The following is a 23,225-nucleotide window of genomic DNA, read 5'->3' as shown; positions in this document are numbered from 1 at the left end:
TGTCCTTTTCTTCCTATCCAGTTCTTCCCTCTCCCATCTTCTCTCACATTCACTGTCGCCCCACCCCCACCTGGTTCTCTCTCTCTCTCCTCATCTCATAGAATCCCTGCCTTTCTGTCTCCCTCAACTCTTCCCCCACATCATCCCACCCTAGCCCTGGCCTCTCAGTTAGCCGAGAGCTGGGCGATGCCCTGAGGAAGGCAAGATTCCCACCCTCCTGGTCAGCTGAGCAGAAACCATTTCTCGCTCAGATCCAGGTAAGAGAAGGGCTTCAGGCCACGTCTCACCTGGGAAGCCCCACCTGCCCCAGCCCCTCAGCCCTGGCCCTCTCCATCAACAGCCCTACCCCCTACCTGGGCCGCCCTGTGGGGACGGACTCTCCTCGGAGTACAGGTCACACATGAAGCTCTCCAGGGAACGGATGGTACACTGGCCCACCACAGGCCGGCGGCCAAACTGGCGGTTATCAATGACCTTGATCACGATGGAGGGACAGTAGACCTCCTCCTTGGGCAGCATCTGGGCAGAGCAGGAGGGAAGCTCTGGGCTGTGGCCCGAACCCACCTCTTGGAGACTTTAGAGGAGGCGAAGGCTCTCCTTCACAGGACAAGTTCAAGGAACAGAGAATGACTTTAAACCCACACATCACCCCCAAGAGCCATAAATCCAAAGTGGTGGTTGGCCGAAGCCAGGAGCTGGCCAGGGGAAGAGAAGCCACACACCTTTTCAGTCTGCCTCTTGAATGCTGTATGCAGAGGCTGACTTTTCCCCCACAGCTCTACCTTCCGGACACATCCAGCTCAGCCTCAAGCTAAAACAAGTCTACTTTCCCTGAACCCTCACTGGTTGGGGAGGGGAAGAAGGGAGAAGTTGGCCCAGGACTCAACATTTCTTGCAGACAGTCCCCCCCAAGTGGATACTCAAGAGTTGGCTTACAGACCCAGATTCTTCTCCTCCCAACCCCTGCCCCAAAAGCACTTTGAACACAACTTGAAATAATTTATATGCTCTCCTTCGGTGGCGGCTTTGGCTCGGCCAAGAGGAGGCTCCTGTTGACAGCCACTGGGCCTGGAATTTCTCTAGCGCTTTCATCTTGCAAACCATTTTCCTTTCCTCAGACTTGCCTCACTCCGGCCACTAGGCCCAGGCAGCCTGGGGAGCTGCAGAAGGCTGAGAGCCTGAGGGCCTGTGGGCCGTGGTGGGGGGAGTCCACAGCAAGGCTAGAGGAGTACCCAGTCAGGGAAGGTCTGGAGGAAGCACGGAAGGTCAGAGCCCTGGCAGGCCCCCCGAGGGGAGCTCCAGGGGGCTGAGAACTTCCCTGGCAGGGAAGGGTGGGTCCTTACAACTCCTGTGCATGCCTGTCTGGGTAGGAAGAAGCCAGCTGACCCTCATTCATGCTGCTCACAGGCTTCAACTCTTCCAGGGAGGAGATGGTGAGCACTGCTTCCCCATTTCCACAGACAAATGAGATGGGAAAGATGCCATGACCTAGCCAGGATCCCACGGAGAGGCAGAGCAGACAGCCGAGCCCCTGACTCCAGAAGGGGACAGCAGGAAGGCCAGGCTTACCACTTCCATGAAAAGGGTACAGATGTCGAAGTTGGGGTTCTTCCGGAGGTTCTTGATGACACAGGACTGCACTGTCTGGCCCCCGCACTCTACCACAAGGCTAGGGGAGGAGATGCTGGCCAGCTGGTAGCTCTTCATGTTCCGCAGGCCCCACGCCAGGATCTGGGGACACAGAGTGAGGAGAGCAGCTGGAAAGGCCCCGGCCCCCAGGAAAGGCTGGGGCCAGGAAAGGGAAGGGCCAGGCTGCATCCCCACCCCCACCCCATGCCAGGGCCCAGCTCACCTCTATGGCAGTACGCTGGAGAACAGGCTTGATGTTCTGGGGGACCATGAAGATGTTGGCCTCCCTCTGAGGTGGCGGGTAGGGCAGGTCTACGTCCTCTGACTGCAGAGGATGGCAGGTGGAGCAGAGATGGTAGGAGGAAGACCAAGGCAGAGAGATAAAAAAGAAGGGGGAGGCAGTTGGGACAGAAAGGACAAGGGTGGAGGGCAGAAATAGAGAGGCAAAGGCACACAAGTTGGGCAAGCAGGCAGGCAAAAATGAGAAAACCAAGTCAGTTTTTGCCAGGCACCATCTTTTCCAGCATCACAATTTGAGCACCTTGGCCTGGGATTCAGGTCACCTTGTTTCAAGTGAACCCCAGGTCACCCCTCCTCCCTAATGCAGTCTCAGAGGCACCAGTGTGCTGCTGAGGGTCTCCCCATCCCTGCCACATGCACACACATGCACACACACACACACACACACTGCACACTTTCATCCTAGCACATCCACTCCAGCCTCACTTGGGCACAGAGAGGACCACATTTCTCCCGCTAGCCTGGTTCTCCTGCCCCCAGGCTCAGGCACTCCCAATGTGCCAACCACCTTGGTGTCCCTCCTCCATCCCCCACACCACACCCAGACACCTGCCAGCCCTGAACCCCTACTTCTCACATCTGTCCACCACAAAGACAGAACACTCGCTCTGTGAGCCAGAAAGAGAATTTACAAATAGGAGAAGGGGATGTACGTGCCCATTATTCACGGGTGCTAACAGGAACTGCTGGGGAGGCTCCTTCACCACCATAGGCCAAAGATGAGAGCAGCATGTGTCAACTCTGCTGACTGAGGGTTTGCCAGAAAGACTGAGCCAAAAATCCCCCATGATCATGAAGAAATACACAGGGAAGCATCAGGGGCAAAGCAGGCTGTGTCACTGTAGACGAACCAACTACCAAGTCTCACAATGCTTAGGAACACAGGCTCCACCAGCTACTGACTTGCATCAATTATTTCATCTTTCCATGGCTCCATTTTTTTAATCTATAAAATAGTTATTAAAAGTTGCCAAAACTCGGGATGCCTGGGTGGCTCAGCGGTTGAGCATCTGCCTTTGGCCCAGGACCTGATCCTGGAGTCCTGGGATCGAGTCCCACGTTGGGCTCCCTGTATGGAGCCTGCTTCTCCCTCTGCCTGTGTCTCTGCCTCTCTCTCTATCTCTCAAGAATAAATAAATAAAATCTTTGGGGAAAAAAAAGTTGCCAAAACTCTAGATTAATGTGAGGCTTGAAGAAGTTAATACTGACACTTAGAACAGCACCTGGTTCACATGGACCCTCAACAGGTCTCCGAGCCCACATTGCACCTTTGTGGCAATTAAAGAAAGATGTCCCTTCCTTGAGACTCTTTACTTCCACCTCAGAAAATCGTCGTATTTTACTAGCTTCTTAGAACAAGACACTTTACTGCCACCTACTGGAAAATTGTTATAATAAATACAAATACATAATGCCTGCACTGGAAATTGTATCTCCTTAGACACAGTGCCCTTGTGCAGTGCACAACCCACACTTCCATACAAGAAGGCCCTGACACTCAGAAAATGTTGACTATTAAATAAAAGAGCTAGGCTGGACACTTTACAGAGCCTGCCTTGTGTAACCTCATTTAATAAACAATGGAATCAGTGGATTAATTCTCCAAGTGACTTGCTTTGGGCTCCTTCTCAAAGGATGGTGCACCCATGTACAAATGCTCTGACGTAGATGGTGGGAGCAGCTGAAGCACTGAGACACATGGGCTTCCCCTTGCCTCCATGAATCACTTCACAACCAACCCCAGTTGTCACTCTTGCCCTGTGACACACACTACACTACCCCAACCTGCAGGGGTTAAGAAGCTCATTTCTAGTATTGGTTGGGCCTCAGTTCTAGTTCCAGCCCTGCCGCCTTCTAGCTGTTTGACCTTGGGCAAATTACTCAATGCCTGTGACTCATTACCCTCCTATGAAGATCCAGGATAACAATACCCCTCGAGCCTGCTCCAACAATTCAGTGAGAACAAACCTCAAGTGTCTGGCACCCGGGAGCTGCTCAGTCAATGGCAGCAATTGTAAGGATGGCATTATTGTTGTCAGTACCATTGTTTTCACCAGGAGGGCTGTTGCTCTCCCAGGGTGACTTGAGGAGAACTGGGCCCCCAGTAGCATTTCTCAGAACAACACTGGCTTCCGAACTACCCCTATGTCACACAGGCACCAAGTGAAGGAATTCATAATCTTCCTCCAGACCTTCAAAGCAGGTGACATGGCATAGGAAATGCCTACATTTTTGGACTGGCTGGGAGACAAACACTGTCAGGAGGAGTGGCAATGTGCGGAGCTGCCACAGGGCACAACTCCATGGCCTGCTGGGCATGTCACAGTTCATATAAGTAGTGGCCTGGAGGGTGGAGGTGGGGCCCTTTAAAAGAAAGGTTTTGCCTGAAGGTCTGCTCATGGTCTGTTTGTGACCTGCTTAAGGCTGGTGCCCAGCCCGATGTGAGGGGCCCAAGGCCCAAACCCCAATACCGAAAGGAGCAAAAAAGAAGGGACTGGGGAGGCAGAAAGATCAGGCCCTTCTCACATGCTTATACCGTTCTCCTGAATCATGAGAAAAACTCATTAATATATTCCCCCACCCTGAACATTTCTCTCCAGGCCCCCCAAACTCTGGGCAGTGTCCCTCTGATTCCTGTTTATCCCTCATTTGCACATTCAGGCTTTCCTCCCAGCTCTGCTGAGCTCCATGGTGATGACATTCCCCTCTACAGGCTGAGGACCAGGCTCCCCATTTTCAGGAACCTGTGTGTGAGGACAGGGAACAAGAGCCTTGAGCAGGCTTGAGCTCCAGTACCGTTTGGAGGAGGCCCTGGAGGAAGAAGGCAGGTGCACACAGCTGCGGAACACCAGGCCCAGCAGAAGCAGAAGGAAGAAAGAAGCAGAGACAGTGGTTAGAGGTGTGTCCACGGGCAGCTTCCTTGCCACAGCATGAGGCCACCATTCTCATCCCAAACCCATCTCTGTCCACCTCACCATCCCCCCAGGGGTCTAGGCACATGTTTGCTCCCTGCCATTTGTCAGCAGGACCCTGCCTCTGCAGCCTACCCCCACACTCCACAGCCCCGGCCTGCAAGCCACCACCACAGCCCCCATCCTCCTCCCCAGCGTGCACACCCACATGCCCATTCATCCCTCTGGAGTTATCGCTGCACAGCCACACCTAAAGCCTCCCTTGTTTCCAGCCACATCCCATCCCGAGCTCCCCAGCAGCTGGATCGTTTCCTTCCCTATTTAGAGACGGTCTCTCATATCCATCCCTGCCCTGCTCTGTGTCTTCCAGCAGCCTCCCTCCTTCTCCCCTCTCTTGCTTCCACAAGGCCCTCTGCCCCCAGCACGCCTGCTCCAGAAACTTCACTGTCCTAAATCAACGACAGCCTGCTTGTAGCTCAACCCGAAGGCCACTGGCAGGCTCGCATCTCTCCCTCTCCTCAGCAGCATCCTGCCAACTGACCTCGGCCTCCTTCCTGAGACTGTCTCTGTGGTTTCTCTCTGCTGCCCCTTCCCCCTCACCCCCTTCTGTTGGCTGAGTCTCCTCAGCCAGTTTCCTGGGCTTTCTGCCTTCAGACCCACATTGCCTACCTCTTCCTGCTCAGTTTGCCCATGTGCCCCACTGGCCTCTAACACTGAACAGGTCCCAAACTGGATCAAGTTATCCCCTCAAAACCTGCTCTCTCCCCATGTCATCTCAGAAACCAGCCGCATCATCCACCTTGACCATCAAGCCAAAAAGCCCCACGCCACCCTTGGCTCTCCTCCCCTTCATCACTATGTCCCATGGACCACCTGGCCTTCATGATTCTGTCTCCTAAACTTCTCACATGCCCATCCACCTGTCTCCTTCCTTCACCCCCTCACCTGCATTCACCAGCATCCCCCTAAGTGGTCTCCTTGCATCTGGTTTTGCAAATTCCTTCCCAAGAGAGCCAGTGTGTGCTGTATTCTGCAACCAGGGGAAGTGTTCTAAGAATTTCATTCTGTTTAAAACCCGTCAAACGCTCCCCAGCTGCTCAGGATGAAGTCCAAGTTCCTTAACATGGCCTCCAAGACCCCTCATCTTCTATTTCCTTCTGACTTCTCTGGTCCTGCCTCCCACTAGATAATCTTCCATTCTGGGATCCCAGAGAATGATGAGCCACCTCCCCATACATGCTCAACACTGGCCCTCCTGAACACTAGCAAGTTGTAGAGGCAGCACACTCTCTTTTCCTTTGAGGCTTGGAGTTGCCAGTCCCTCTGAAATGCTCTTCAGCCCACCTCAACTGGCCACCTCCTTCTCAGACTTCAGATCTCCATTTAAATCCTCCCTGGTGTCTTGAGCTCAAGATAAGCAGCCCCATGGCTTCCGCAGCAACTTGCCTCACTCCCACTGAAAGACACACCACCCCGTGCCATCCATGTGTGTTCCACTGGCAGCTCTGCCCACGGGGACCACAGCTGAAATCCCTGTCCAAGGACTACAGGATGATGAATGAGTATTTGAGGGGAGGGAGGGATGGCAGAGGAATGAATGGGTGGGCAGATGGTTGAATAAAGAACCCACCCACACACTCTCCCTTCCTCCCCAGCACTCCTGTCTGCATCAACCTGCTCCATGGGTCCTCACCAACCCCCTTTCCCATGCCTGCTCCTCACTCCTTCTGACTGAATGGGCTTCCCAGACCACCTTCCTGAATCTAACACATCTCTCAGGGTCTCATTCAAGCTCTACATTTTCCAGAAAATCTCCCAACTGTTCCAGAAACTTCTTACCACCCTATGATAAGGTCCTGACTGGTCTGTGACACCTCACTGTGAGAGTCCTGTGGCCCTGGCCAGATGACCAAACTCCTGAGCCTGAGTTCCTCAACTTCTGGTCCAGACAATGTGAGGGGCTCAACACCCTCTTCCAGGCCAGTGATTCTCGGGGAGGGTGGGGGGCTGCAGCGATCCTATCACATCCAGGGAAGCATATCGACACTGCCAGAGGGTAGACGCAGACTCCAAGTATCACCAGGACATTCTAATTCACTGTCCTATGTGATACGAGGACTCTGAGGACCACGAACCTGGAGGGCAACTATACAACGGAAGTCTAATTAGATGAAGCCACCCATGACCAATCCCTCCCTCGCACCCCACCCCCTGCCACCCTGAGTGCAGGCAGACCTGGGGCCACCCCACTGATGGGTCCTACAGGTGTGCAGGGTGTTTACTGAACTGCCTCACATCAAGAGGACAGGGACCCAAGAACAGATGAGGCTCTCTCCCCCGTCAGAGCAAAATCTACCCTTATGTCCCCATCAGTCTGTTCAGCAGGCCAGCTGAGCACAGAGAGCTGAGGACAAGCCTTGAGGGGGACTTCCTCCCCTAGGTCGGAGGGCCACCACACTAGACAGACATTCATTCCCAGGGCAGGGCTGGGGGAAGGGTTGACCTCCCCCCACACACACACCAAAGTTGTCCTGTTAGCAGCGGCCCCAGAGACTCCCACCTCACCGGGCCAGGACGGTCAGAGGACCCTCTAGACATTCAGATCTGGCTCCTCCGGGAGCTCCAGGCGGGGGCAGCCAGGCGTGCTGGGAGGGCTCCATTGTCTGCCTGCCCCACCCAGCTCGTTAGGAACAACATGTTGCTCTAATTACACTTCCCAGGAAAAACAGTGTTTTAAATTAAGGCCTTGGGGGAGGGAAAGGGGGATGGGGGGACCACTGGGTTTATTTTCCTGATTGCAAAACACCAAAAATTTCCTTCTCGTGGATTTGGGGGTGCCAGAGAGTACCTCGTGTACGTCTCCAACTAGAAGCCATACCCTGGATTTGGAAGGGGACAGAAAGACATCCGGTTGGCCCCCTGAGCCCTCAGGGAAAAACAGCCATGGGGCGTGCAGTCCCTTCTAGCAGGGCATCCCCCGCCTCGGAGCAAGACAGGAGCGGCAGGACCAAGGGTAATACCCCAAAGAGCGCCCCCTTAAATGGTCAGGTCTGCAAGCCTCAGCTGTGCCCACTGGGTCCCCCAGTGGGATCTCCCTCTGCACAGAGTCCCACATCCTCGGGGCCCCCCGTTGTTAAGGAAACCACCATCACCTCTTCTGCCACCGGTGTGTACGTGTGTGCGTTCTTACACATATACACACTCGCGCACATGCACGCTCTCCAGTTCTCAGGAAATCTAAAATTGCAGTTTCTTTGAACTCACTCCCCTTGGCAGCACGGACCGCCTTTGTTCTCCAGACAAAAAGGAAAAGAAACGAGACAGAGGGCTCAGAAGAGGCGGGAAGAAGGAGGGAGAGAAGGAGCCGGAGGCCAAGGAGCAAATCAAGGAAGAGGGAAACAGGAAGGGAAAGCGGAAGAGGAGAAGGTGAGCAAGGCTCAGGAAGGGGGGGGGGGTTCTTGCTCTACTCTGACAGAAAGACAAACTGGGGAGCTGGGGACGGAAGTTCTCCCCTTACCCATGCTCTTTGCAAGGACCCAGGTCTCCCAGACATCAACGAAGCCTCAAAGACACAAGGCGAGTCCCAGTTCCCCGCGGGCCAGAGCTCCCAGAGAGGGCTGCTCCAGATGGGCATAAAGCCTGGGGGAGGGGAAATCATGCCACACAACAATATGGCCCCAGGTGGTGACAAGCCCCTAGCCCAAGGCAATTCCACCTAGATCCCAATCCCCAACTCCTTCTGCCAATCCCTGCTTCTGATGTTAGCTCAGTGTCACCTCTTCCAGGAAGCCATCCTCACTGTCCTCCAGTGGCTCTGGGAGCCATCAGCACAGCTTAGGAAGATGTCATTCCCAGACACTCTGTCTCCCACACTGGCGTGGAATGCACTGGCCAGAGGCACTCCCCACCAGAAAGGCTGTCCTTAAAGCATCCTTCAGAGTCACAAAAGCCTCTTACCTGGTCCTGCCCCCTGCTCCCCAGCCCACACCCCCTGCAGCCACTAGCTTCCTAACAAACCCATCTGCTCTGTCTGCTCCCAGACTTCCAAGGGCCAGTGGCCCAGAATCTAAACTGCCTGAATGCCTTCCCACAGCCTCAGGGAAGCTGGTGCACTTTTCACGAGGATCAGACCGGGAGCCTGGAGGGAGTTGGAGGGAGGGGGATGCAAGGCAGGAGTCTGGCCACAGCAAAGACAGAAAACTTCTGTTAAGGCATCAGGCTTCCTATGGACCCAACAGCAGCAGCTGGACTAACCTATCCCTGGAGATTCCTGAAATGAAATAGGACCCAAGACCTCCGTATGAGGCTTAGCCTTCAAGTGCAAGGCAAGTGGCTGAGCCATGGAGCCCTGGGTCTGGCCCCCAAGAAGGAGGTGATCCACAAGATCATCCTCTGGGGTTCTTCCCTGGACTGCCTGATACTCCATTCATCCCATGGGGCCTTCGACCCCTTGAACCTGCTGACTCAGCCCAGCCCCGTGCCCAACAGACCCTCAAGATTTGCTCTCCTCTCACCCTGCTGACCCACACCCCACCTCAGCCTGTGGTCTGGCTGGCTCTGTGGCAGGACACTTGGCCCTCTTCAGGGTCTGGCCCAAAAGCGGCAGATTTTAATTTGCTTCTTGACAAGACCACAGCCAGAGCCCCGCTCTCGGAATCTGAGCCTTCACTGTTACATATTACAAATCCAGCTATTAAGGACTTTAGCTTTTTTTAATAACTCATCCCTGGGCTGGGTCTTCTTCAGAGCAGGCTGTGGGTTTTGGCCACAAAGTGCTTTCAATCAAGAGGAAGGGCTCCGTGCTGCTTCCCTGGACAGGGCTCGGCTCCCCTTTCCAAATCGGCAGTCTTTCGCAACTGCGGCCAAAAGCAGGAGGCTGCCTGTCAGGCACAATTATGGCCAGCTCACTTGGCGGACCCCACCTTGGTCTGGGAGCAAAAGGAAGTGAGGTAAGGGGCGCGGGGCCTGCGGATCCCACATCCTGACCCTGCATTTCGAGTCCAAATTGCACTGGAAATGTCAAAGGGTGCCCGCTCCCAGCCTGGGGATTCCCTGATGGCAGGAAGTGGCTGCCCTTTCCCCAGCCCATCTGACCAGGGCTCTCCTTCCTGTCTCCCTGCCCAGGCCTCTGCCCAGGCCTCTGCCCCTGCTCACTCCTGAGGACCTGCGCACAGAGGGGGTGCAGGAGGCCATAAGGGAACATGCTCCTTATCCCTCGTGGCAAAGGATGTGGCCTTACTTCCTCTGGAAGTCAATCCCAATCTTCTTCCAGAACCTAGGAATCCCCAACCCCACCAGCCCCTAAAGCAGCCAGGCCCTAAACTGGTGCTTGGCCCTTTGAGCCAAAGGCGCATTCCCCGTCTTTCTGCAGCAAAGTATGGCTAACGCTACCTTCACCAGAAAGGCTTCCTTGACTACTCTAGCCCCCTTATGAAGATTTTATTCTTGAAAACATGCCACCTGGTACTCAGCCAGATGAGACCCTGCATTTCTGCCAGGAGATCTACATGAATTCAGCCTCCGACAGGGCAGCAAGCCTTCTGAGGCCAGAATCACACTAGGATATACCCCCATGCAGCCCTGGATCAGCACAGAGTAAGGGGAGTGAAATCCAGTCAGGTCTCTGAGTGGCAGATGTCCACTGAGGCACCAGGAACCCAGAAGGCTCTGCGGCACCTGCCCAGAGGCGAGCCTTCTCCTTCCCTCTGCCCTCCTGCACCCAGCTGCGAGGGGCCAGCTCACCTCTTCCAGGATTCCTGACATATCCTGTACCTAGGCCGCAGCATGGGATGATCCATGTCCAGGAGATTGGTGGAGGGAAGAGAGGAGGGAGGGTAAAAGTTTACCATCAGTGACACGGAGACTCGGCTGGGGCAGAGATCAACACATCAGATTCACCCTAAGAGAAGCCAAGAGAAACTGCCTCCCATGGAGGGTATGGGTGGTGTGCATCTAGCCATGCCTTCCACATGGTTCCTTGAGAAGGAAGGTGTGATGGGGTGTCGATGCAGAGACTGGTGGAGAGGCCAAAGTGTTAACCTAGAGCCCTGGCATCTCTGGAGGTGACAGGTGGTGGGAAGGGTCGCAGACCCTGTGCAGCACCCCCAGGAAACAGCCAGGCCTCACCCACTGGCACCGCTGTTTCTGCTGAAGCATATGGATTTGGAGAGGCAAGGAGAAACCACCCAGATCCCCAGGGGCAGGCAGGCCGGAGAGCAGGAGCTTGGACTGGACAGGAGAGAGAGAGAGAGAGGGAGACAAGCCAAAGAGGTGGGGGGGGGGGGGGGGGCGGAGGGGAGAAGTAGAGGGGTAGAGTGGGGAACAAGCAATAAAGGAGAGCCCCGCTGAGTAAGAACTGTCTGCAAATTGTGCAGGCTGCCTCGTCGTAAGGGGGGAGGCCTCCAAACACAGCCCAAAGGACCACTTCTCAAAACTGCAGCTGAGCCTGGCAGAGAATAGTACTTCCTGAATCAAATTAGCAGGGTTCCAGGAAAGCTCTACATTTTCTACCATGACCCCCACAAGAAGGGGAGCAGGGAGCAGGGAATAAAGCAGAGGGAAGAAAACCAGGTCATGGTGGCAACAAGGAGCCAAGGAAGAGTGTCTCAATCACAACTTGGGGACCAAGCATGGCTCAGAGCCCCTGGAGAGCTTCTGAGTACACAGGGTTGCTGCCCTGTCCCCTGAAGGTACACTTCAGCCCATCTGAAGTAGGGCCTGAGACTTGGCATTTCTTACCACACCTCAACAGTATTCAGCACTGGCTGCACATTAAAATCCCCTGGGGAATGGAGATGGGTGGGGGGATAAGGTAACTGGGTGATGGGCACTAAGGAGGGCACTTGATGGGATGAGCACTGTGTGTTATATTATATGTTGGCAAATTGAATTTTAATTTTTAAAAAATCCCCCAGGGAACACCAAAGGCTACCAAGGCCTGGGCCACTCCTCCAAGAAGTTGTGTTTTGATCGGTCTGGGGTGCAGCCTGAGTACTGGTGATCTCTAAAGCTGCCCCCAGGGATTCTAATATGCCACCCAGATGACAGCCACTGGTCTGGGTGACTACAAGGTCATTTAATTCTGAGATCTGTGATTCTCGGGCTTCTCCGGGAAGAAGGGCAGGAAAGGCCAGAGCCAGACAGGGCCCCCAGCCCCTGCCCACCCTACCCCGTGGCCCCCCTGGGGCCTTCCTCTGCTTGGCCGCAGGATGGTGGTGACACGTGTATGCCTGATGGCCCTTCCTAGCCCGGGGTGGTTGGGCGGTGGGGGCGGGGTGGGGACCCTGCAAGCCAAGAGAGGTGCAATTGGTTACAGAAGAAAAGGGAAGAGCAAGACTTACCTCAAAACCAGGAATATGGTGAATGGCCGGCTAGGGTACAGAAGAAAGAGAGCTTTGGTCAGATGCCTGGCACCCAAGCCCTCAACACCCTGCTTTCTGCCCTGGCTAGGCAAACACATTTCCCACCACAAAATGACACTCATGGAATGCGTCAGTGATCAGACAGTGCAGGGGTTTACAGAATCTAGTCCTCGAAGGCCTAGGGGACTCGTCAGAGGAATCTGGAGGTGGTGGGTAATCTCAAAGGAAAGCCAGGTTTGTGGTATGTGGTGCTCCCCTCCAGACACCTCACCCAGAGTAGCCCTATTTCTACCTGGCTTACATTGTGAGGTTCACATCACAGTAAGAGGAAGTTTGGAGATGTGGCTATAAACCAAACGCCTTCTTTCATAACAGGGAGGTGGCTGGCCCTGGGTCATGGAGCTAGGCCAGGGCAGAGGTGGCACTAGACCAGAGGCCCTGCCCTTACCTGCCCGTGGAGATGCCCCCAACACACTTAAGCCTCCCCAAACCAGATCACAGAGGTCCTATTCCCAGAAACCACCTCAAGTTATGACCCAGCGATAAAGATATCCAATGGCCAGAAGATTCAGGCATTCTAGCACAATCCGGATCCCAATACTCTCCCTAACAGAGCATGTTGTGATTTGGGGTTCAGAAAAGATGGGCAAAACCCAACCCTTAGCAGGAGGCCTGACAGCAGGTGACTGTTCAGTGTTCCCCAATGACTGCAGGCCTCCAATCAGTGAAGAGGGATTGATTGCAGTCCCCTCTACTCCAGAGGGGCATCCCCTCCCTGGGCTCCCTGTCACCCCTACTATGTATGTACTCCCTGCCTGAATATAGATATGAACCAGCCTCACCTTTTCTCTCTGGATGAGCTCAAAAGAGGCCAGCAGCTCCCCCGCCGACTGGCTGCCCCTAATCAGTGGGAACCAGGCCAGCCGGGGTGTCCGCTCCAGGCTGGGCTGACAAATGCAGCGTCCCATAAACTCATCTGCACCCTAGACCGGGCATGAAGAAAAAGTCAGCATCTCCCAGTCCAGGACTCTGAGTGGCCTCAGAGCAACTACCAGACCTATATCCAGCCTCCTGAACTAGAAAGGGACTCAAGAGTTGTGGCAGCCCCTGGTGCAGAATGGTACACTCTGCCCCCCACCCCCTTAGCAACCACTTCAAATCCCCATCAAGGTCAAAAATGCCTCCATATGTCTAACTAGCCTCACCTTGATTTAATTTCAAGCTCTGAGCCCCTTAGAGACCACAGTGACAGCTCCCTAGCATTTTGCTAACACCCTCAGCATGGTAGGTGTTTACATTTCCAAAGGCTTTTGCATCTCCTTTAAATTCCCCACTTCCTAGCTGGGAAATTGTGATCACTCATCAAATTAAATGAGTCTTGTTAAAATGATATTTTAGTCTTATTCATCTGCTCAGGACCTTCCATGGTTCCCACTCCCTGGAGGATAGAACCCCCATCTCCTGGCATGGAAAGCCCCTCACTGGAGCCTACTTGCCTCTCCCGCCCTGCCTCATTCCCTCCGCACACCCCCTGCTCCAGTCTGCTGGCCTCCATTGACCTCTCAGCCCCTGGTCTTCACATGAGCCATCTTCCCCAGCTGTGCTGCTCTCTGACCTTCTCAGCCATCACCCATGGCCCTGCCCAAGCATGGCCCTCTGGCATGGGCCTCCATGACCTCACTGTCCTGTGACCTCCAGCCGTGTGATTAGCGTCCCCAAGGTGGCAGCGGCAGGACTGGGGTCTTGGCCAGATGGTGCCACAGCCTTTACAAGCCCTGGTGCCTTGCCGAGGCCCTCATCTGGAGAGACGGAGCAGAATTTCTGGGAAGCACCACTGACTGCAGTCATGACACTGCTGGGGATGTCCCACACAGCAGATCATAGTCCAGCATCAACCACTCAGTGTAGACAGCAGCCACAGCGCTGGGAGGGGTCCTGGAGGCCCCTCTGGCCTGTGGGTTGCCCCATTCGCTGTGGTTCATGGAGAGGTTATGGGGAGGGGATCCTGGGCAGCCAGGCCAGCAGGAGCTCCAGGCAATGGCTACAGTCACTTGATATGTTAACAATGTATGCAGCCTCTGCTCTGCTCCAGGACCCTGGAGCCCAGCCACCTGGAAGATGCCATGGCTCTTCTCCCCCTGGGACCCCCAGGCCCTGGCCTGCAGGAGAGAGACAGGGTCAGAGCAACATTTTCAAAAGAGGAGGTGGGATGCTATTGGAAGAAAGGCTGTGTGCAGCCAGGCTCCCGGCTCACCTTGATCTAGCACTCGCACCTGCTCCTCTGCCAAGCCCCTGGCCCAGCACATCCTGGTCCTCCCGCTCCTCCCTTCTTCCTGCCCCCAAGGTGCCAGGCCCTGTGCTCTTCCCCAGACAGTTCCAAACAGACTCTTCCTCCAGTTGATCAGCCCCCTGACAGAGCCAAGGGAAGAGCCCATAGGTGGACCTTCCCAGCTCAGGCTTATGATTCACTGCCCACTGCCAGCTGGCCCCCTCCACCTGGTGGGACACCCCAAACAGCATCACCTTGCCCCACCCCCTAGTTACCACACCTTCCCAGAGAACCTGACATCCAGCCATGGCAACTCTTTCTGGAAATATCTTCCAAATCCTGCCCCTCCCCTTCTATCCACTGCCACCCCACCCAACCTCAGGCCCCTCTACCAAACATGCTGTCAGGCAACCCGTCTCTCCCTTCTCTTCTTTTCAAAATGTTGCCTGACCACCTCACTCCCCTTCTCCCCAGGCCTCCTACTCCTGTCTCCTCCTTCCCAGCTTGCTCTCGGCTCTCCTTATCTCCCTTTGCCCTGTGCTGGGCTGGAATGCCCTAATACCCCAATCATGTTTCCTTCAGGGCCTGGGTCTTTCCCAAGGCCTTCCCTTAGGTTCCAGCCCTGGGCTTTATCTCCCTCCTGGGAATCTTCTAGAGCTGCACCTTGTGGCTGTTTAAACATAAAGTTTAATTAATTACAACTAAAAATTAAAATTGAGTTTCTCAGTTGCAGTAGCCACTTTTCAACTGCTTGATTGCCACCTGTGGTGAGCAGCTCCCGTTCCAAGCAGCGCAGCAGGGCCATAGGGCTTTGCCAACACCGCAGGAGGTTCTGTAGGAGGCCCTCCCTGTACCACTGGAAGCATCTCTGCTCTGTGGGTAATTCTCGCCTCCCACCTACACTGGGAACTCCAAGTACTAGCCACTCAGCCCAGCACATAAGTGCTTGATAACTGGAGAGTCAATGCATCTCTCGATGGGGAGAAGAGACTACTGGCCTGGGGTCTTAGAAGCAAGTTAGAGGCAGAGACACCCTGACCCACAGCCAAATACCCTTTCCAGTTCCATCCCCTTTCCCTGATGCATGCACAGCACGTGTGTAAGCAATCCGTTATCAATTACTCTGGAATAGTTTTAACTGCTCTGTAGCCTGTGGGGTCAGGGGAAAGACCATCTGGCTGGGTACCCCTCCCAGTGGTGTCTCCTCCTGGCTCCTGGAGGCCACAGGCAGTGAGGGGACGAGAGAGGAAGGCAGGTGGACTCACGTAGGTGTCGTGGTCATACAGCTCCACCACAATGCTGGGCGGCTGCTCAGCGATACTGGCTGGCTCACCAAAGATCTCAATCTCATAGAAGATAAGCGTCTGGTCCCAGGTGGGGTTCAGAGTGTTCTTCGCCACCACTGTCTTCTGGCTCTGGTGCAGGAAGGAGACGATGGCGTAGGGATCTGTGTGGGCCAGGCCCAGGGAAGGGAGGCAGGACATAGCAGGGACCGTGAGAATTGTCTCTGCTCGGGCTTCATGTGGGTCACAAAGCCGGAGCAGAATCGTGGCTGCTGCTCTGGAGCAACAACCTACAGGTTGGAGCCCATTTCCCCAGCCACCACCACCCCACCCCACCCCAGGCCCAGCCCTCTAATAAGGCCAGCTGGTGGGCTACAGGGGAGAAATGGAGCCGAGGTCCAGGAGAGCAGGCTCAGAGAACCAAAGAACTTCCCTTCTGGGCTTCTTACCGGACTGGCCACTGGGAGCCAGGTCCAGCTAGGAGAAGTGAGTGCCTGGATGATGCGTTCCTTCATTCATCCCACAAGCATTTACTGAGTGCCTTCTGCATGCCAGGCCAAGAGCTAGGAGCTCAGGGCTGAGAATACAATTAGAGCAAAACCATAATCCATACAAGCAACTATAAAACTACAATTCTGATCAGCACTTTGAAAGTGGATAAAAGTCACAGTGGCATGAAAGAGGTTCCTTGAGAAAGGGAGAGTAGAGCAGAGATGCTGGTGCCATCAGACTAGGGTGCCTAGGCCTGTATTTTAACAAGCCCACTCCAGCTGCCACATGGAGAATAGCCTGGAGGAGGCAGGGACACCAGTAATGAGGCCTCTGCCAGGATTCAGGTGAAGATGGTGGTTCTCAGATGGGCGAGCACACTAGAGGGAAGCACATGGACTCAAGAGCTGTTTAGCAGTGGGCGATGTGACAGGAACCCTAAGATCCCTGCAGCTCCAAACTATTCTAAAGCCTGCCAGCCCCAGCCATGCCAGCTGGGGCCCACCCGCTAGTCATTCCCCCTGCCTGCTCCCAAAGGGAAATTAGTGTTACTAGAGAAGATTCTAGGGCCATGGCTCTCAAATGTGAGCATACAACAGAATCACCTGGAAGGCTTACCCAGACTGGGCCCCATGCCCAGGGACGTATTAATCGGGTCTGCTGCTGACCCTGAGAATCTACATTTCTAACAAGTTCCCAGAGGGAACTGATGCCGTGTTCCAGGGCCACACTTGGGAAACCAGTGTAGGAGAAAGTCCTATGGAATTGAGTACATGTAATCTGGGATAGAGGCAAAGGGTTGGAGGAGGGGCTCCTCCAACTTCTCTCACTAGGATGTCAGACTGGGGGGCAGGTCCAATTCACTGCCACTTTATAAGACTCAAGGTGCCAAATACTGAAGGACAAGAAAGTCTTGAGATGCAGAGAGCTGGTGGCTAGATGCTAGATGTCGGGAGGGCTGAGCCCAAATAGCCTAACACATGCCCTCCACCCTTGGCTCCCCACTCCAGCCTGCAGCCCCCTGCACCCTCTGAGCCTCATAGTGCCCCAGATGTGCCCTAATCCTCATGTGACCTTAAGAGAGCCTGAGCGCTAGAGGTCCGGTACTGGGATGTCCAACTGTAATCCTGGGGCTGCGATGGGGAGATAGCACTTCTCCAAAACAGGAAGGGGAGCAGGACAGGATCCTTGGCCTTATGGAGACCAAGTGGCACACTACGGCCGTTGCTCAGGAGGTAATAGAGAGTAACCGTAGAAGAGGAAGGTTGGGGAGGATTCCCATCAAGACATGAGGATATTAGGATCCAAGTTTTAAGGGTAGGGGAGATCTAAGTTAGGAGGCAGGAACTATGGGCATTCAATGGCTGAATAATGCTGGGTTTGGCTAACAGGAGGTAGCCACCAGCATGGAACCAGCCTTCAGGCACAAAAGCACAGTGCAGTCAATCCTGGAGGGCTTCCTGAAGGAAACCAGTTTTGAACCTGATTCTGGGAATAGAAGAGGGCAATGCAAGGCCCTTGACAGGGGAAGGGGCAGAGGAGACATGCCCACCCGTCTTGCCACCCCCACCTGGTGGAAGCCTCTCTGGCATGGGGCTCCCCCTTCCATGCACCGGCCCTGGTAGGGTTGGCCCCAAGCACTTCCCCTCCTGCCCCTGGCAGGGCCCAGCGGCGTCTGTGCATTTAATGAAACCGTCTGGCTGTGATACCATCAGCTCCAAGCTCGGCAGAGAACTTCTCCCTGGTTCCAGTAAGGGAAAGAGGGCGCGTTCCGATAAATAAAACCATATTAGAGAGCCGGCGAAAAAGCCCCTTTTGTTCCCACCCCCTGTGCTTCCCAACGCTTTATTTTTATAAGCGCGAGGGCCCCAGACCGACCGCGTTTACACAAAGATCACAATTGCACATTGTAGCGGCTGTGCACGCTGTATTGGTGTTGGCAGCACCCCCCACGCTGCCTAACCCCCCCACCCCAGCAGGCCGACTCCTTCCAGCAGCCCCAGCAGCCCAAGCAATGAGCTCAGCGCTGGGGGAATGGGGAGGGGGTGGCTTTCAAACAAAAATCACCCAGACCCACACACGCACCCTGCCCGCCCATGGGAGGAAAAAACACACAACAAAGGCATTGTAAAGAGCAGGCCTGGAGGCCTGGGGCCTCAGACACTGGGCTACTGTGTGCTGGGGCCTGGCTTCTCCCCCCACAGGGCCCAGCCCCTCCACAAAAAAGAAACTGGGGAGAGCCAGGGGGTGTTGCTGAAGCAAGGTGGTCAGATGAGGGAAAGCCAGACAAACGCACAGACACATCCCTCTTCCAGGAAGGCCCAGAAGAGTGAAAAACAGATCCCAAGGAGAGGTGGAGGGCAAGGTAAGAGGCTGATTCTTCTCTTTGCACTCCAGCCTAGCACTCTTCCCAGGCCCACTCCCACTGAAGGAGGTGGCACTGGCCCTCAGGCCTCACCCATCAAGCCACATGGAGCTGAAGCAGAAAGTGGCTGGACTGGAGGTCTTGGAGGACCATTAGCTGCCGTAGGCAGCTCCAGCTGTGGACACATATGATTCTACTGGATGCCATCATTTCGAGCAGCCCCAAGCAGGTGGTTCTTTTGCCAGACCTAGAGCCCTGCACCCGACCTCTGCTGCCCAGACCTTCCTAGAGCCTTCCTAAAACCTTTATGATACAGTAAGTCTTCCTCATAGGCCTTCCCACCTTCCCAGTTCAGACCACCGGGCTGGGAGATAAAGCAGGCAGCATCATTCCACTCATCGGAAGAGAGAGCTTTGAGCCACGAAGACTAAGTTACTAGCCTATAGCTCACAGGTGACCAGGGCTAGACCCCCCTGACTCCCAATCTAGTGCTCCTTCCACCATGCCATGCTCTTTGGAAAAGAACTTTTAAGAGAGAGGGAAATAGATCACTAGTAAGGCAGTGCATATGAAAACTATAACAATATTTTTCCTATTAAATTAAGAAAAATTGTTCAGAATTATAAAACCCAGTGTTGGCAATTATTGGACGAAATGGGTACTCTCCTTTATTGCTGGAAGCAATTCAGGAAAGTAACTGGGCAATATGCCCTAAAAAACATAAAACTGTTTATACCTTGCTTCCTATATTCCTGGGAATCATCCAAATTAACCAAAAGCTATACATGCAGAGATGCTCATTCCCACATTATTTGGAATCCATCATTCATTCACTATGTAATTACCGACTGACCAGCACGTAGTGGGTAAGCACAGTACCCGGGATATGGAAATGAAGGAGACTCAATCTAGGCTCTTAAGATCATGATTACTGGTTGAAAATGGTAACTACAGGGCAGTTTAATCCAAGGTGATATGCAATTTACTCAGGGAATGGATAAGGTGCTGTGGGCGGGGGTACCCCATGAAGCCTGGCAGCATCTAGTCAGTCTTCCCAAAGGAGGTCTCCTACCCTGAGTTTCAAGAATGAGGAGTAACCAAGACACACCAAGGAAAGGGGGGGCATTCTAGACAACTAGCACGGCATGCGCAAAGATGCCAAAGAGCACGGGCACTTGGGAACAGCAAGTAGTTGGTCCAGCCAGAGGGAGGAAGTGAGGGCCCAGGGCAGTGGGGATGAAAGAGGGAGAAGGAGGCTGGGAATATCACTAAGGTCCCAGATACAAGCGCAGCAATTTGGACTGAATCCTATAGATCAGTGTTTCCCAAAATGTGTTCTTCGTCAGTGTGAGTTCTCTGGGGAGCTAACGAGTGCTTAAACAAGTCAGACAAGCTCCTTCCCTGCAGCCATTGCAGAGCCCTCAATGCCACTGTGCATTGTAAATCTGGAAGTGTGCGGTGTTCCCCAGTCTCCCTTGCTCAGGAACCCTGTTTAAGTGGAGCATTTCACAAGCCTCCAATGCACTTTGGAAAACAGCTCCGTGAGCTCAGTGGGAGAATTCCCCTGGCCAGAGCCAAACTTAATAGAAAAGCTGTGCTTCGAGAAGGAGTGGGCTATGACTGGAGTCCAGACACAATGAGCCCCAAAACAGAACTCCCCAGCTCCACCCAAGATAGAGTCTGGATCTGGGTGAAAACTAAAGCACCGGTCCCCAAAGAGGTGACATCAGCTGCGGGGCAGCCATGGGCCATCAGACCTCACTGTGGCCTGCCCTGGAGTAACACCTTTCAGGACCACCCACCTGGCACATACCTTTCATCTCCCAGGAACCATAAGGCCAGCAAAGAGGGCACAGAACCTTCTGCTGTCTTAACAGATACCCCAGGCTGGTAAATTAATAACCTGGCATCTGGTCTACTTAACATCTCTCATGCCAAGGCAGGCCCCCTGAGCCCACTGATCTGTGAGAGGAGTTTCTGATTCCCCTAAGCTAAGGGCCGTCTTCTGCTATGTAGTGATCTCCCAACAGAGCTGCCAATGGGCTGTCCGTCTCAATGGGAGCTCTGGAAGCAGAGCTTATGGCTCCCTCAAACCACAGCTCTTGTGCCCAGCTGGAGGAGAGAGCAAAGCAGAATTCCCTGGGGAACAGTCGGGCACATCAGACAGGTTTCTTCCTGATTTCCTTTGATACATAGCAGGTTCCAATGAAGAACAGCTCAGCTGAAGCATTGCTGCCCACTAGATACAGCGTGGAGAACCTGTGATTTCTAAGTCCTCCAGCGTCATATCTTTTCCATTCAAACTGAATTCAGTGCATACTATGGATGCTCACCAAGCAGGGGCAATCCCAACCCAATATCAATGAGAAGTCATTTGAATCAAGCATCATTTTATGTTTCCTAATGCTTAGTTGCTACACAGGCCACACATCCTCACAACCACAAGCCACACACATCCTTCTAGTGTCTGGAGAATTGATGCTGGCTATACATTCAAACCACACCTGAGGTGGGATCCTCAGGCAACCTGGACAGAGCATCTCCACAAGCCCCCTTTCCTGCCTGAGTTTAATATTATACAATAAGTGTTTCCTGGGCAGTTCCAGTATGTCCCTCTAAACCCTGGTCCAGAGCGGAGGAGGCAGACACAGCCCCAGCCTTTCGGCAGCCTCAAGGCCCACCCCTCAGGGGACAAGTGGAGAGCACAGCTTGGGGCCCCTGGAGCCCACTGCTGCTGGAAAGGCCCAGAGCACCACAGGTCAGAGTCAACCAAGCACTTCTGGAGGAGAGCCCTCTCCACCCCAGACACCCAGCAGGCAGGCTGGAGGAGGATACCAGCCACAGACACTGCACTAGACCCTCCCCCGGCCCCAGACATTCTGGATTCACACATGAGTTTCCTCCGAGAAATGCCAGCTGGTGGCCACGCACAGCCTCCAGCCGCCAGCCACCCCAGGGTCAGTGCCAGGGGAAAAATGGCTTTGGTTTAGGGTTTGGGAGTGAAAATAAACACTCTGGATTTTATAGGTTCACCCATGTTGGCTGCTGTTTTCCTTTCCAGCAGCTGGTCAATCAGGCCTTTCATTCAGAAGCCAGCGGCCTCTGAGGAAGCCCTGGGTAGTGCCCTCAAAGCTCAGGGGATGTTTATTTGGGGGAGGGGGTGGGGCTGGGATGGAAAGTGTGACATCTCCCACAGGCCAGCACCAGGCTGACCCTGCCTGTGGTCCCCGGGGGTGTGTGCTGCCTCCTGGCATGGGCTCCTTAGGAGGGGCTCCCTCCCTGCAGGGTCCTCAGCCAGTCCCAGACCAAGGAGGGCAAAGGCTGCCCACCCCCTTGCCACATGCCCACACAACCCCGCCACCTGCATCCCCACCTCTCGTGCCCGCCAAAGAAGAAGCAAGGCTATGAATGAATCCACCTCTTTTCTCTCCGCATGGCATACGTTCCGATTGTCACTGAACAACCTGGCAGGTTCCCAGCAAGGGCCAGTTGCACACATCCACCCAGGGCCCACCAATCCCTACATATGGGTTTTGCATATGCTCTTCAGAAGGTGCTGTCAGACCCCCCAGGACCCCAAGCACAGAAGAGAAAGTGCTCTATTCACCATGTGCCTGGCTGCCGGGGGCTGGAAAACAGGCCACTGAGAGGAGAGAATGCAGGGAAACATAGCTGCTGGGGGTGAGGAATGAGAGTGGTCCCCCACGTGGGGGAGGAGCAGGGCTGGGAGCAGGAGAGGCAGGTGGCTCTGAGCTGCAGCACCATCCTAGGAACAGAAGAGACCCCTCTGACAGAAGAAGTCACTTCTACTCAAGTTAAGTGGCAAGCATTTGGAGGCTGGGATGCACTTGTCGGCTATTTGACCTCAAGTAATTTAGTTATGCTGTCTGCGTCTCTGTTTCTTCACCTGTAAAATGGGTACGTGAAACACCTATGTCTGAGAGAGATGTAAGGGTCACATGCATTGATGCCAGGGAAATGCCTGGGTTCATAATGAGCACTCGGTAAGTGTTAGTTCTTTAGATACTTAGTGCTGTGGGCTCAAGACAAAGCTCTTCCTGGAGCCACTCACAGTCAGGGTGGGAAAGAAAGAAGCAATCGGTCCACACAGTGGTCAGGGCTCTGAGAAAGGTGGGGGTGAGGCGCTTGCCAAGTGTTAAGGAAGGAACAGCCAGCTGGGCCCAGGGAAAAGTCAAAGCATCTGGGCTGGATCTTAAAGAATGAATAGAAGTTTGTTGGGTTAAAAATTGGGAGAGAATGCATTCGAGGCAGAAAGAGCACTGAGTATGAAGGCCAGGAACATGGGAGAGCTCCACAAACGTTGTGAAAGTTGGTGAGGCCAGAGCTAGTGGTTAAAGGCGAACTAGGGGAAGGTGCCACCGGTGAGGTCCATGGGGGTCCGATCCACAAAGGAGCTGTCTGCTGGGCTGAGAGTTGGGGATTTCTCTCCCAGTGTCTACATGGGAAATCAGAGTAGTGACGTGACCAGATCCTTCTGAGGCAGTGTGGAAGGTGAAGGCGGCCCGGAGATGACCCTGTGTCCAGGTAAGAAGGGGTGAGGCCAGTCCTCAGAAATATCTCCGAGAGAGATTCAGAAGCCAGAATCAACAGGACTAG

The 23,225-nt window shown here is 54.3% G+C and overlaps 1 protein-coding gene across 44 annotated transcripts in view; it reads right to left on the bottom strand.

The window, feature by feature from the left end:
- The window catches only part of DYSF (dysferlin), a 217,533-nt gene that overhangs the window by 63,419 nt on the left and 130,889 nt on the right, over positions 1–23,225 (bottom strand). For 23 of the 44 annotated variants that reach the window (XM_025994580.2, XM_025994577.2, XM_072766897.1 and 20 more), the window contains 7 exons: positions 15,737–15,918; positions 13,045–13,185; positions 12,182–12,211; positions 10,584–10,613; positions 1,853–1,954; positions 1,570–1,731; positions 354–519 (listed from right to left, as the gene is read on the bottom strand). In XM_025994580.2, the coding sequence (XP_025850365.2) occupies positions 354–519; positions 1,570–1,731; positions 1,853–1,954; positions 10,584–10,613; positions 12,182–12,211; positions 13,045–13,185; positions 15,737–15,918 (813 nt within the window). Of the gene's footprint in view, positions 1–353; positions 520–1,569; positions 1,732–1,852; positions 1,955–4,725; positions 4,768–10,583; positions 10,614–12,181; positions 12,212–13,044; positions 13,186–15,736; positions 15,919–23,225 lie in introns of all 44 variants that reach the window. The other 21 variants (XM_072766912.1, XM_072766906.1, XM_025994567.2 and 18 more) reach the window with 2 other exon arrangements.

Source organism: Vulpes vulpes, chromosome 8 (assembly GCF_048418805.1).
Source record: "Vulpes vulpes isolate BD-2025 chromosome 8, VulVul3, whole genome shotgun sequence".
Lineage (NCBI taxonomy): Eukaryota > Metazoa > Chordata > Mammalia > Carnivora > Canidae > Vulpes > Vulpes vulpes.
The sequence above is the reverse complement of the archived record's forward strand: the minus strand, read 5'-3'. Positions and strand labels throughout refer to the sequence as shown.